Source organism: Stegodyphus dumicola, chromosome 5, assembly GCF_044657685.1.
Source record: "Stegodyphus dumicola isolate Sdum_Otavi_A_Nest chromosome 5, ASM4465768v1".
Classification (NCBI taxonomy): Eukaryota; Metazoa; Arthropoda; class Arachnida; order Araneae; family Eresidae; genus Stegodyphus; species Stegodyphus dumicola.
The window spans coordinates 155,724,658-155,740,359 of NC_140772.1; the positions used below are offsets into that span (position 1 = coordinate 155,724,658).

Here is a 15,702-nt window from a genome sequence, read left to right on the forward strand (position 1 = left end):
TCTCCAAATGACGCAGTGCAGAGAGGGGTTACTATTTTTAGAATTGAGAAGGGAAATTTACGCTGCTTATTTAATCTTTTGCATAATATTTTTCTTACATATATATATGTGAAATATAAAAAACACGATGGCTTTGCTATATGCGAAAAAGCAACCTCTAATTAACTCTCCGCAATTTCGGGATCTTCCCTCTAGACCAGTACTTTCGAGAACATTCGAGCATATTATACGTAACCGCTCCTATAAATAGAGAAATTGCGTCATTTTGCGCGAGAGACCGCTTTCTGCCTCTACTGCTGCTGCTCTCATCTGCCTCCCTTTTCTGGAATACTATGATGCAGTAAATTTAAATTTAATCTTATTTAGCAAAGAATGATGATCTGCCGTTTGAATTGAATAAATATATGGAGCTATAAATTTAAATCCTTCTGTGCCGTCATTGGATTGCCAAGCTTTACCCATGTGCCCGACTGCCAAAATATTATATATATATATATATATATATACATATATGATATACACAAGGCAGACACATATATGATGTGTGTGTGTGTGTATAGACACATGTATGTGTCTATACACATACATGTGTCTATATAATATTACGTCATTTAGCAAAACTATAATAATGAAATTACGCGTTGCACATAACCGACAGCAAGGTTTCTCTTTTTTCCTTCTTTTATGTTTTCTTTTAATTTTATTTATTTATTGGAATTTGTCAGCAAGAATTACACAGAATTTTTTTTCTATCTGATATACAGTGGTAGCTCTGGGTACTAGTGTATTTGAGTGTGAGATTTTCAGGATACGAGCCGGTGTCGGAGCCAACTGTTGCATCTGGATCCGGGTAAATATTACGATACGAGCTCAAACTAGAAATTCATTCATAAAGGATTTTCGCTCTTTCATGTCACTTACTTAGTCACCATAGATACCTTGAGTTAGATGCATTTCTATATTATAAAGTGCTTGCTTTTTCGCATTCTTCCCGTTTTTGTGCGGCTATTTTGCCATTATTGTTAAAATGCATTTATAAAAGATAGAAATATGTATTTATAATTATTATTATGACATATTTATGACAATGGGTCCTAATGATGTGAATAAAAAGCAGTGGATGATATCTCTAAATTTAAAGCATGAAATCATTTTTAAGCATGATCAAGGCGTGCCTGTAGTTGACTTGACCAAAACGGCATGAGTATACTTCTATTACATACATAAATATTGAAATAGAAGGAAGGAATGAAGACTATCGCTTCAGCCAAGGTATTGCAACAATATTGAAAAGGTAAATGTAAAAAATGGAGAACTTGCTTTTGGTGTGACTGAAAGAGTAGTAACTCAAACGCGATGCAATGACCGAGGCAATCAGTTTGTAAGAAAATACGGGTTATACTAACAAGGGCAAGGGTACAGTAAACCCTTGCTGAACGCGGAATTTTAAAACGTGATTTTGCGTATATGTGTTTTCTTAATTTTTTCCAGTTTGTTCAACACGAGAATTTTAATCATAAGCGACACACTGCAGCGCTTCGGCAGAGCAACGATAGTCCTTGTTAATAATAGTCCGATAGCCTTGTCCTTGATTGTCCGATAACCTTCTCCTGGTTGACTTTAAAAGTGACTTTAAAAATGATTTTGAAAATTCATTCATTAAAGAAGTCAAATATTACTTAGAAAAGCAAACCTCGGGCTTTCAAGTCCTCTTAATTCTCGGTAACGCTTCAGGACACGATATTAAAGCCCACACAACATTGCATCCAAATATACACGTTTTATTCATTTGTGTGATCATTTCATTTATGTGATTCATTCATTCTTGTGATCTTATATAATACGACCCGACAATGAAAGCAGCAATAATGAAGAAGATGAATAATCTTTAATGTACAAGTATAAAAAAGGCGCATAAACTGGCTGACTTTGAATGGAGATTGATTCAAACGAAGAAAAAAGAGGTATAGAGAAATTTTGCACTCCTTACCGTGATACGTTTAATAAAATGCGTCAGATATTGTCCTAAGCAAAAACATACTTGCTATTTAAAAATAATAATTGTATCACCTATGTATTAAAGTATTAATAGAAATCCTTTTAATTTATGTTAGTTTCAAGTTTCGCTTTTAATTACAATAATATTTAAAATTATATAAATTATATATACTTTCCTTACCTGAACTTAACCCCTTATTTTTTCCACAGAAAACTAATTTTGTGGAACACGCGCAATGTATCAATGACGTAAACCCTGGCGTTCGAAGAGGGTTTACTATACTCCGATTTGCTGCAGGCGATTCCAAGCTCTGCAATATGATTAAATCTAAAGAGGCATTCAAGTTATGCCGTGGCTGGTTTGAAAAGTTTTAACAGCAAACAAGAATTCATTCTATCCTCAGGTGAAACACCGAGGTCAGACATGAAGGCTTCGTAGTACTTCCTCGAAAAATTTACAGTATTAATAAAAGTTGAAAGGTACATCCTCCTGTATTTTATTTCTTCACATGACATTCTGTATGTTCCTATTATATTTTAAAATTTTCATTAGTTTTCTTTAGATTATGATGCATTTATTCTTATTTGAAAATATAATAACAAAACCTCTGAAGTAGTTATTTGGGAAGCTGGAACGGGTCAATAGTGTTGGGATGTAGGTAAATGGGAAAAATTGTTTCAAGATGGGAGTAGATCGGCTTACTAGCTCGATCATAAAACAAATTAAACTTGTGCGCTACGGTACCGTTGTGTGCGGCTAATTGATTATTTAATCATTAAATACGGCTAGTTGATCATTTAATCATTTTAATTGAAAAGAATAACCCTAAAAACTATGCACTTTTCAGAGCAGATATTAAACGAATCTCTAAACATTTATCATGTCCAGAAGCGACATGTTATTGAATAATTTCAATTTATTTTTTATTCTGTTTTATTTATTTATTTATTTATTGCATTAATGAATACATCGAATAAAACTGTACAATAAAGCATTCTCAAGTAAGATATTTTTATAAAATTCTGGAAAATTTCTGGACGAATTTATTGTAAAGTTACACAAGAAAACATCATTTTAGTAAATAATGTATGAATGGTAATTGCATAAAATTATCATTTATGACCGAATTGAAATGCTTACTGTTATTACTTGACATCTTTGAAATATTGTTGAAAACTGCATTTTTTATTCGAATAATTTTCACTGTGTGCCTCCGAAATATCATTTGGAAAAGTTTTTAAAAATCAATTTTTAGAGCTATCAAGAGATGTGTTTAATGACTATTTGGTTTTACAGATAATAAAAATTAAATTAATCGTCATCAGAAGCTGTTCTAAGCTACATCATCTATCGCTTTTATCCATAAAACCCAAAGTTTAAAAACTGGATTTATCTTCTTTTATCAGATAAATCATTTATGTCATAAATTTATCGCCACTATACGATCTCATTCCTTGAGCGTTCGCTTCGTCGAAACTTTACCAAGGAATCAGAAGTAAACAAAGATTTCTTCTATTTGAAACATTACGTAGTATGCGCAGCTTCTCGCCAGAACAAACTTAATCCGGGAGAGCAAACATTCCAAGATGGCTGAATCGATAAAATGGCTTTGTTAATACTAAGGAACACACTAGGAAAAGATGGGGACGGGACCGGTAAGGTGATGATTTGCAAGAGTTAATCACCACGAAGGGTGAGCTCCTCTGAGAGAGGGCAGGTGGGCGAATAACCAAAGGTTGCTGACTCGATAGGTTCCGACAAAGAGAATCCAATGTTTGACGTGGGATGTCTTTAATAGCATTTGAACCCAAATTTCCATGTTACAGATACGAAGATCGAGGATTCTTTACGCTGAAGAAAGCGAAGCTGAAACAATATAGGCAGTGTTCAGAATTTAAATAGACCTAGATAGATGTCGTTAAAATATTTCATCGATTTCTTGGAGTTAAGGGAACAACAAATTCTTAATCGCTAAGGGAAAGCTATAGGAGAAGTTGTCATTTAAATTATTTCGATATTTTGCATTTGGCATGTAAATTTATCTTAGATAAATATAAGTAAATTACAGATATGATGTTATTTATTATATATAGATACAGCTCACTTATTCCTAATATGTAATAATGCTTACTATTGTTACTGCATAGTATTGGAAATTATTAATAGTAGTAGGATGTATTAAATATTAATGCTGTATTTCCTCACGTATTTTTTCACTCTAGCAATTTAGAGGTAGATTCTGAAAATTTTAAAATTATTTTTATAATTTTCTGTTTTCTGTATGGTACTTAGGATTTCCCTCCGAGGTCTAGATCATTGGTACACTGTACTCTCTTGATTATTTTATTTTTTGTTTGGTATATTCAATTTGCATTTGCATTGTATAAGCATTTTATCATGTTTGTATTTCATTTATTATTTGAAACGAACTTTCTACAGATTCTTCTTTAAGCTACCTGGACGTGGCAGATGTTCTCACACTTAAAAAAAGAAAAACTTTCCAAAGATGTGACACACAAAGCTTACTTTTTATTATTTAAGTTCCAGATCGTTGTTTCCTTATCTACTGCTGATGCGCTCGAAATTTTTATTCGATCAGATTCTTTCGAAATCCGGATCTTGTGTTAGTCTCTCTTCTCATTCATTCCGATCTATCTCTTGGCAACTGCGCTCAAGACTCATTCATGTGAGGTGCCCCTGACACTTTACAGCGTAATTGAGCTGTTAGATATCGGCTCAATACCCATCATATATTCTAATGTTAATATTACTGTGTACGCTTATTAGAATGTAGGATTCTTTTTAAGAAATAATATTGTTATTGTTACCAGTATTCCATGGATATTTTTTATTTGTTTTGTGTTATGTTGTTACTGTAACGACGTTCTTCGGAAATTAAATTATTCGCATAATTCTTCCCTCTCGATATTCGGACGATAAAAGCAGTTATAAAAAGGAAAAAAAAAGGAGAAATTACTGTTAATGTTCTCAAACACCCCTGTTTCCTTAAAAAGAAATTTTCCGAAGACTATCTTTCTGCTCATTCAAGACTTTCTGTATTGTGATACTAGAGGTCTTACAAGCAATAAAAACCTGATTTCACTTCATTTGTATTTCATCATGCTTGCATTTTCGATTTCTGTTGTTAGTAATTTTTCAATTTTGAATTTAGGTGAAGCTAGCTCGCTCTCTTGGGGTTGCGCGGATTCTCAGGTTATGAGTTCGAATCCATCTGAGCTATTTTCTGATTTTTTTCCCTCTGAAATCAAATATTTTAATGTTTCTGTAAATAAAACAATGCTGTTAATATAAAAATTATTAAAATTTTTACATGTAACGTATAATACTTTTACGCTATTTTATTATTATTCGAGAATTACAGTTTTATATTAATTATATAATTATTGGATTTTTACGTTATTTATAAAGTTTAAAATTTCCTTTTCCTCTTTCATGTGTTGAAAATGTATTCTTCATTATAAATCTAGTTTTCAGCAATGTACGTATAATTTTATACTACATATGACATAAGGTGTTACCTGAAACCCAACAAAGTTGAAGTTTGATATTTCGTTGGATGCTATTTATTATGTCCTTTAAGGAAGGAATGATGAATAATTTTGGTTTAAATTCCTGAAGGACATTGAATATACTTTGGTTCTTAGATAAAAAATCATGCTTTCTTTTATACTTCTCCGAGGATTTTTGAGACATTGGTAATTTCCACTCAGCATTTTTTAACAGACTTCAGACATGTTTCTGTTCTGATTTTTTTAAGGTCAGAAACACATTTCATTACCGAAATATTAGCACCGCGTATTTAACTTTTGGCCTCATTTTCTATTCATTTACATGTAGTTATTCAATTAATAAATTTCATTAGCTATCCTTTGCTAGACATTTTCTGTCTGGCGCACAATAATATTTAAAATCTATTGGCTTAATTAGTATTTGGCAAAAGATAAGTTCCATAAGAACATAAGAACATTCCATAAGATTACATGTTCCATAATAAAAATGGTCAAAATATTTTTATTTGACCATTAATATTGTCTCTTTCCACGACTGGAATATATAATGCTCTGTTCACGTGATCTATTTTTTTAAGGCAAAATACCAGTTAAGAAATCTTCTTTGATAATACTGAATAATTTTTGCTCCAGTTTTGAAATACCGGCTTATTAAAGATTTAACAATGCCGTAAAAATCCTTTGAAAAGATATTCTGTGAAGTAAAATTAATCGGATTTTACTTCAGATTTTAAAACTATTTTTCAAGTTCTCAACTTTCATCTAATAAATCAATGTGTTAGGTACTGGAGGTTTTCTTCACAAAGAAAAATTTTTAATTTAGTGAGCAATCGATAATGACTCTTTGCGCTATCAGCGATAAAAAATGGGAAAATGAATCTTGTTCGAAATATAACAACTTGAAACAAACTTCTTGTTAACCTAAATATTTAATGGAAACTCAAATTCCACAAATACATTTTCAAAACATATAAAACAGGGTGTTGCCGAATTCGACCGACAAATGCAAAGATATCACAAGGACGAAATCAAGAGGATGAAACCATATAAAACAGGGTGTGGCCGAGTTCGACCAACAAATGCAAAGAGATCAAGAGGATGAAAAATTACCACAGAACATGGGGGCACAAACCACATTTAGTGACACAAAAATAGAAATCGGAGAACAAAGAGCGTCAGAAAGAGAGTAGCCGAAACAAATGCGAGGACTAGGAACACTGAGGTCAATAAGAAACCTTTTCGCATGCAAATTTCCAATGCTTATGGAGCAGACAGAAGCAGCGGCTGAGAAAAGAAACGAAAATATGCAAACATATGTCTCATATGCAAATTTTTTATGCATATACGAAAATTAAAAGCAGCGAGCGAGTATTCATTGCTGGGCATTGCAGAATTCGCGGGTGTTGCACTTTAATTAGAAACAACATGCAAATTACACGAAAGAGGAATATGTGGATATGCAACTATCCATAGCAACCGGTCGAGCCGGTGGCTATGGGTATCTAGCAGAGGAAATATACCACAATAATATCCGAAGAGGCATTGTCTTCACCATACCATTACGGCGAACATCGATCGACGGCCGTGGTAGACAGATCCTTCCAAATAACGAGGCGTAACGCAAGGAAAGAACGCAGTGTGCGCACACCTGAAACAGAAAATCCGATATTGCAACAGCTTGCCGTTTCCATGTCGACCAATATACAATAGGTTGCAGCTGAACTGGGAATTTGTAATAAAATGGTGGGGAAGGTTCTGTGTTCAAAAAACATGCTCCTCTTCCAGGTGCAGAAGGTCCAATTCTTAGGCGATGCCTACTACTTCCTTCGGGTAGATTTCGTATGTTGGATTCTTGATACCAGACAGAATGCCTAACAGTTTCCCGCTGCTCTTCCATTCTCAGATGAAGCTTGCTTTACGAGAGAAGGCATGGTCAACACGCATCATGCGAATATGTAATCATTCGAAAATCTGCACAGCACTGTCTGGTTGGATTCCTCATTAACATCTCGGCAGGAATTATCAGAGATCATCTGCTAGGACCGTTTCGTTTGCCCGAACTCCTCAATATATCGCGCAATTTACCTTGTTTTCCTATAGTACCTTCTCCCGAATTGGATGCAGGTTTCACGAATTTTCTACGTAGATAGATAATTTCAGTGGAATTAAATGTGAAGTAGTTGTATTTTTATATATAATATAACTTGAAAAGCTAGAGACGATACTCTGCCAAAAAATAAGAATACAGAGGTAAGTCTATTTAACGGAGTAAATGGCTGTCTCGCTAATTTGGCGAGATATCGTGAAGCTGACAATGGTTTTCGGGACTAATTTTAATCGCTAAATTTGGCAAAAAATTTCCAGTGGCCAAATTTGGCGCCAATTTGGTGACCATTTGGTAATACTTTGCTCCGGTAACTGTATATATTTGCAATGGATATTGTAATTGAATAACTATAATTGATGCCCGGTGTAACTAACCGTATTCGGCCCTTTCAATAATTTCGAGAAACAAAAAGTACTAGTAATATCTCGGTGGCCGGGCGAAAACTATGTAAGACCGGAGAGAGCATCACTTTTGAGTTGTTAGTTAAGCAGGAGTTAGGAGTACTGAGGTATCTCCCTGTCAGCTTCGCACTTTCAAATGCGCTTTGCATTGCTATATGTTTAACGTTTTTCGTAGTTTCAAGAATAACTACTTATTGTACTATATTGGTAGTGTGAAGAGTTGTACGACTATTTTTGTGGAAAGTTCCAGAACTGTGAAGCGTTTATTTTAATAAAATTAATCTTATCAACTTATCATCGGATCTTTGTGCATTCAATTTATTACGAAACCGTAGATATGGTGCGAGGATGCACGTGGCTCATGCAAGATGGTATGCCAGCAGATTTTTCGATTGCGGTGGTAACCATCTCGATGTTACATATCCCGAGAGGTGGATTGGATGCGGCTGGTCCTTGGCTTCCACGTTCCCCAGATTTCAGGATTTCTCCTTCTGGAAACACCCAAATCGGTTGCATATCAAACGCCTGTGGATTAACTGGAGAATATGACAGCACGGATTGTCTTCTCTCACACAGGGTATGTTTGAATGTTCAGCAGTCTTTCTTCTGTCGGTGTCGGTTGTACAATGACCTTCGCGGCCACAACTGCAAACAATTCTTATAAAACTGTTTCGTCGTTTCCTTTATGACCTTGGGCTGTATGCACTGTAATCCTGCTTTATGTCAAATAAATATGTCTTTGAACTTATTACTTACACCTTTTTTTTAATTCGACGTCATACCTTTCTTAACTATTTTTGCAATTTTTTCCCACTAAAAGAGGCTTGAGACCCTATTTCATTCTCTTGATGCTTACTATCACCCCTCTCAATCTGTCGGTCGAATTCGGAAACAACTGTATATCCTTCTGATAAATTTCAAAGATCATATCCGTAAAAATGAAAGAATTATTTTAATTTTAGTACATTTAGTTACTTTAAACAAATAACGTTTTATTGAAAAGCACATAAATCATTACTTACAGGCTTTGATGGCTTTTCTGTAAGAGTATATCTATACACTGGTGATCGAGATAAGCTGGAGAGTTGTCTTGCCAATGTGTTAACTGGACATGACTGTCTGATATCGGATACCATAGTAGTATACAAATATTCTGCTGTATAGTTTGGATCTAGGAAAAAAACAAAATTAAAAGTTAAATTTCTGGCACACTATTTGCAGTGGAATTTACTGCAATCTGAAATTAATTGGTATATTCGACCGAAACATGTATTTAACCATAGAAATGTGGAATTCTAATATTTATTAATCACTTTAATTTTCTGTCAGCTTAGAACATATATCAGTATTACACGTTAAAGAAAGTCATGCCGCAGTTACAATGGTGAAAAATTAAGATTATTATTATTATTATTATTATTTTTTTTTTTTTTTGGAATACAGGAATAATATTTGAAGAATACGCATTCCTTCGTATGCGATGTTAAATGCTATGTAACAAAAAAGTATCTGAAAGTGTATATTTGTTAATAGCACAGAAGATGAACCAAATGATAACATTAATTTTGGAAGGAAGTAAGATAAACCGATAATGATATTTCACATAATTAAATTCATGATTTAGTTTACAATGAACATTTTTAATGCCCCATTTGATAAAATACTAAGTTTTATTTCATTTTATTTATTTCTTCTCTCGAGCTTGATAATTTTATATTTAAAATGAGAATTTATATGTGTATATAATAATATCTACAATTACCAACTCACTCTTCAAAGCGAATTCACATTAGACTAGGGGGATAACAAAATTTCCGCTACCTGTACTCTTGTTCAGTGATAAACAGAAAATACTTTTCGGGATTATTTTTAACGGAGAATCAATCTGTATCTTTACTGCCAAGTCAGCAGTATGTAAATATATGTTTATGTTCCACAGAATGACCTATTTTCTATATAAGCGGGATTCAACTACGGGCCCGTAACTACGGTACTTGTCTCAGAGTTCTTATTTCTTTCTGTGGCTTTTTGCTAAGCAAGGACTGACATTTTACATAAAATACCTATACCAATATACCTTTCTTTCATCTATACTTTACAAATTAATTAATTTCTAGAAAGTTAATTCTAGGAAGCTTTATCATGCTGATTCTATAAAAGCCTATCGTAAGAAACATCATCTTTCAGAAATCTTGATGCTTTCATGTTAGTAATGTCAACTAAAAAAGATGTGAAATTGCTCGGCCCGATAACTATTATTTGCACTTAGTCTAGTAGTGCCCGAGCAGTGGTAAAACCGCTAAACACTTGTAATTCTATCCGGGTCTAAGCAAGCAAACAGCTAGGCAAACAAGCTGGCTGCTTTCTTTCCATATTTTTTACATGCTACAAAGATCTTATTTTATTCTAACCAATTATTTTTAGTTTGTAATACTTTCCTTTCTCTTCTGATTTCAGTTTCCTTCCAGAAAAAAAATTTAGTTACGTAGTAAAAACAATTTTACATACATTTTTTTTTTCTTTTTTACATACGAGTAAAAAGTAACAAATATGAAAAAATAAACTTATTCTCATTATCCTTCGTACATTTTGACCGCGCAAAGCTTGTAAATCGAAGTCAGTCCCATTTGTTTTTTAAACTGAGCAATAACGACATACAGAATACATAATTCTCAGAAACCTAGTTAAAATTTGTCCTACTTTAAGAAAGAAAAAACACTGATTAGGAAAATGAATTAGTTAAGAATAGCATGTGAAAAAGACTTAGTTATTTTTAAAACGGAATGGCTTTAGATCCATTTTGCATCAAATTGACGGATTCAGGACAGAGTTAAAGTGTATTTATAAGGCTTTCGACAGTTTTTCAACAACTGATTTGAAGAAGGATTCTTTCTACATTTTCACTATAAAATGTACGACAAATATTTAATTCTTTAGAAGCGACAACCCATATTACAAAGAAACACGTTCTAGTAAAACTGCAGGCATGGCATTTCATATAGTTATTGGCAATGTCTTTTCCATTTCATTTAAGAATTATGATAGGGCTTAACCAAAACATTTCTTCACTGATATTTTTTTAAGTGTTTTTTCATCTAAAGGTCGAAAACTACCTAGTTATATTTTCATTCTAAACGGCCAAAATGATACGTTATTTTAGCACCAAAAATTTTATTCACAGTCCACACAGGGAAGATTGATAAATTTTGTGGAGAATGAAATGTAGGATTCGAATTTAAACTCTTCTGAGACTTCAGCGATAAATTTTAACGCCTGTAATCTTTCCTCGGAAACATCTAGCTACATATTTACGGAAAATATTTATTGGACTGAGGTAAAACTGAGAACTACCTTATTTAACAGTTTCGAATTCTTGATGGCAGTATTTATTAATGATGCAATATTAAAATTAGCTTTCATACATCAAGATGACAATGCGGTTTGTGAACGAAGACAGAAATGATTCTTCTGGTGACTAAAAGAGGTCTATAAAAATGAAAGAAAAGGCAAGGCTGTTTTGGTTGCAACCAGCATGAAAAGTAAACATTTTATTCGGTAAATTTAGTTCGAAAATTAAATGAAAAAATATTTTGAATAGAAATGTATTAAAAGTTTAAAAAATGTGGGATTATATTGTCGACAAAGCTTACATATATGTCAGAATAAAGGAACTAACTCAAGCTTTAATTTCTAGCAAGAACTTACACTGGTCCAAATGCCAGATTTTGATAAATATCTGGCAAGTAGCCGAAAATACTTCACGAAATCTCCTAAAAATGTCTGTTCTCTTTTATACTACCTGTTCTGTTCTGTGCTTAAACAATTAAGAAAGTACAATAGCATGAAAAAATATATTGATCATATATTTTTTATTGAAATCGGTTCACTTCTCTTACTCCTCATATCAACACCTTGAAATGTATGTGTGTAAGTACCAGTAACTGAACATTTTTGTAATATGTGTATGTAAATATATACTATTAATTTCCATTAATCAATATTAAATTTGATATTAAATGTGTCTTCTGATTTTGAAAGTTCAAAAATAGTAACGTTTATGCCAGTTTCATAAAACATAAAGTCACAGTTTCCAATTTTCTATTAATATTTATTAATATTTCACATTGAATTTTTAATATTTGATTCCAAGAAGCATAAACTTTCCGTAGTTCTAATTGTCATTTAGTGTCTGATAAAATACGAAACGTGAACATAATTACAGAACTTTTGTAGATTTGGCGCAAATATCTTTCTATAACTGTTAACACCTGATATAAATATATTCAAGCAGTGCTTCATATAAAATAGTGACATGTGAAAAACATTAATTTTTTTCCAACCTTTATCCACTAAAGCTACAATTATAGTCAATATTATTAAATGGTAGGTTTACTGTTGATACCAAACAAACTTAGTTTTACTTTAAAAAATATTTTAATTATAATAACACATACTTATAGACTGTGCTGCAGTTCCATTGTAAATTCGAAGTGCCATTTGACTGACTTGTAATCCAAAACTGTCAAGACTAGTTGTAACATATTTTTTGTACTGATTCCATGTCCATGTCGATAAGTCATCAGGACCAGGCCAGAAATCAACTGCTTGAGCTGCAGACCCTGAAAATATACCATTTTAAACCTCTTTCTCCAAATTAATAATTATATAGTCCAATTTAGAGGTTCTTTATTTAATGATGTATTGTATTTAATTTTATTTTCATTTCCTCCGGCTTGAATATATCAGCTTAGTTCAAACTACCCCAGATTATACGATGAGTTTCTTTAATTTAGAGATGCTGATTTATAAAACTAATATTTCCTAAAGCTACACACAGTTCAAACAATGCTTAAAAGGGACATTTTATTCCAATTTGCTACTTTAAGACTTTTCTTTATAGAAAAAGAAGTTTATTTCATTTTGGAAACGAAGAATAAAATAGTAATAATAATAATAATAGGAATAATATACTAAAGATAGAAAATTATCTTAGTGTTTTATTATCCAAACCTTAGTTACCGGAAATACCTGAAACGTCATTTTACAAATTAATCTTTCAAGCAAATTACAGCTAAATTCAGCCGCCCAACCGGCATAGTGGTTAGCGACGCTAACTACTGTACCGGAAAGCCTGGGTTCGAATCCGGGAGAAGGCATGGATGTTTGTAAATATTCAATAAATATTTGTAAATATGTGCCTGTGCTGCATGGGGGTATTTTAAATATGCGGGGATCCGAAAGTCCTCTTCAGAGGTTAGCGGTAGGGAAAGAAGGGTGTGAGACACTCCGATCCTTCCACCCGGGGTGCTCTCCAATAAAAAAGGGGGGCGGAACTGAGCAAAGTCGAATTCTCATCTGAATGGTACACAAGGCACTTGCCGACGACAGGCACTGTCTTTCACTTCTTGTCACGATGAATTTCGTGAGCTTGTTCTGATATTACTATCAGATAAGTGAGATAAGTCACAACAATTAATTCATGAGTAAAATTCCATGCCTTAAATTTCAGTGACTTCAGACTTAAACCATTTACCACTGCAATCCTTTTTAAATGAAGACATTAAACATAAATTTAATGTTCCAAAGAGATTTGGAGATTTTTCGCAGTTCAAATGCTATTAATAGATCGACAACAAAGAATCCAATTTCTTCTCCCAAACCAAAAATTAGACATGTGCAGGTAGAAAGTACTAAGATGAAAATTGCGGAGTTAGTTTTAATACGATGTTACTTACTCCAAACGAAGCAGATTACGTAAGTGTGATTCCTAACATGAAATTCACGAGTCTCATATTGAAGAAATTTATTAACAATAGAGAGCGGGTGCTAAAAATCATTCGACACCGGAAGCGGGAAAAGTGGGTAAAACATAAAATCTTTTCTAGGAAACCGAATAACTCGATAACGTGTAAAAACGTATTTTGTACTGGAACATTCGATATTATTGATACTGAGATAGCTGATGCTGCTTTAATATGTAATAAATAGTCTTTATAAATAATAAATAATCTTAATAAATAATAAATAACCTGCTTTCAAATAAAGCAGCTTTTAAAGCTATTAAAATGAATACATTATTGTGAGTGTGTGTGAATACAAATTAAAATAAGTCGTTAAACGTAAGCTGAAAACAACCATTTTGCTTCAAATGGAGTTCAAAGGGGTAAAAAAATGAAATTTTCGTTAATCCCTTTAAAAACCGCTAAATCGGGATCTGACAGCAAAACTTTAAATGATAAATGAATCAATATAATTATGTGACAAAAACTCACACTTGCAGATTATACAAATAGACAAAACACAGAAAAGTAGGTAAAAATTGAACTGTCTACTAATAAATCAATTAAAACTCCATTTATTCGGTCTTCGGGCATTTTAAAGAGCTATTCCTTTTAAATTAATTATTAAAGTCAAATAACATTAAGTTAATTGATTTACGCTTTTCTAGTAGATTTGTTTGATTTAAGTGAAATAAAGTTTAATATGGTACAGGATTTATTTTTACGTAGTTGTTTATATTAATTTAAATGTCTACGTGCAAAATTTATTCTAAAGTGTAAATTCAAAAATACAATAACATGTATTATATTATTAATATATTTAATATTATGTGTGTTTACTACAAAAGGCTATCAGTCTCGAAACACGATCAGCTTTAATTCAATCTAAATGCATTATTTCTCTTTTCATTCGAATCTACTACCACTTGGAAAAATGTATGATATTTATCTTTCAAGTTTAATTATGTTATATATATTTTCTACTTTTCAAATATACAGAACGTACATAATGTTGTCATATTAGTTTAAATGTATATTCATCTAGTATCCTATGACATTAATCGCTGTTCTACCTTAGAGCTCTCCATTCATAATATTTGCTGAAAATACATATTAAACTCAAAAAGGCCATCTTGCGCGAACATTAAAATCTGAATGCTTTCATAATTTTTTATTACTAATATTTTTATTTTATATAAATATCTTAACATAAAAGTTTAGATGAATAGGAATAGATTATATGCTTTGCTATAAGCAAATGAAGTAATATCTCTGTTTAGTTTTAACAGAGGAAAATCAAAATTGCACGTTCAAGTTTCAAGCAATTGAAGTGCTATTCAGAGGAATCTGCTATAATGAACTTGAAGGGACTGAAAATTTAGTCTCTACATTCGATTCGATAAGAAAAAAAAATCTCATTGGGCCAGCACATAAAATTTTGCTAATTCAATGTTTAGACGTGGAATAGGCGGAATTTAGAAACGACCTTTATGTTAACTATTTCGTCTGGTTGATCAGTTGTTAATAACCTTGCTCGTATGTCAAATTGCTCGTATCTCAAAGCAATTTTCCTCATTGAAATGAATTGAAATGCCATTAATCCGTTCCAGCTCCCAAAACGCCACCTCAGCTGTTTTTGTTGTTTTTGAATAAGAAAAATGCATTTACAAGAAGAAACATTTATTTATAAATAACAAACACATATTATATAAAAATATAATTAAAAGAAAAAGTGAAGTGCTTACGGAAGAGCTTAATTTTCGTCGCTGATCTTCGTTTTTTTCTTGACGCTTTTCTCATTTTCACTTGCAGATCGTTTAAAAAAACTGTCCAAGAAGGTATGTTTCTTCCTCCCTTTCAGGATATTGCGGAAATGAGTTAGGCA

The 15,702-nt window shown here is 32.4% G+C and overlaps 1 protein-coding gene across 2 annotated transcripts in view; it reads right to left on the reverse strand.

Moving 5' to 3' along the window:
- Positions 1–15,702, reverse strand: part of LOC118189411 (uncharacterized) — a 601,570-nt gene that overhangs the window by 15,323 nt on the left and 570,545 nt on the right. For both annotated transcript variants that reach the window (XM_085817283.1, XM_085817282.1), the window contains exons 9-10: positions 12,492–12,656; positions 9,060–9,208 (exon numbers count right to left, since the gene is read on the reverse strand). In XM_085817283.1, coding sequence (XP_085673409.1) covers positions 9,060–9,208; positions 12,492–12,656 — 314 coding nt within the window. The remainder of the gene's footprint in view (positions 1–9,059; positions 9,209–12,491; positions 12,657–15,702) is intronic.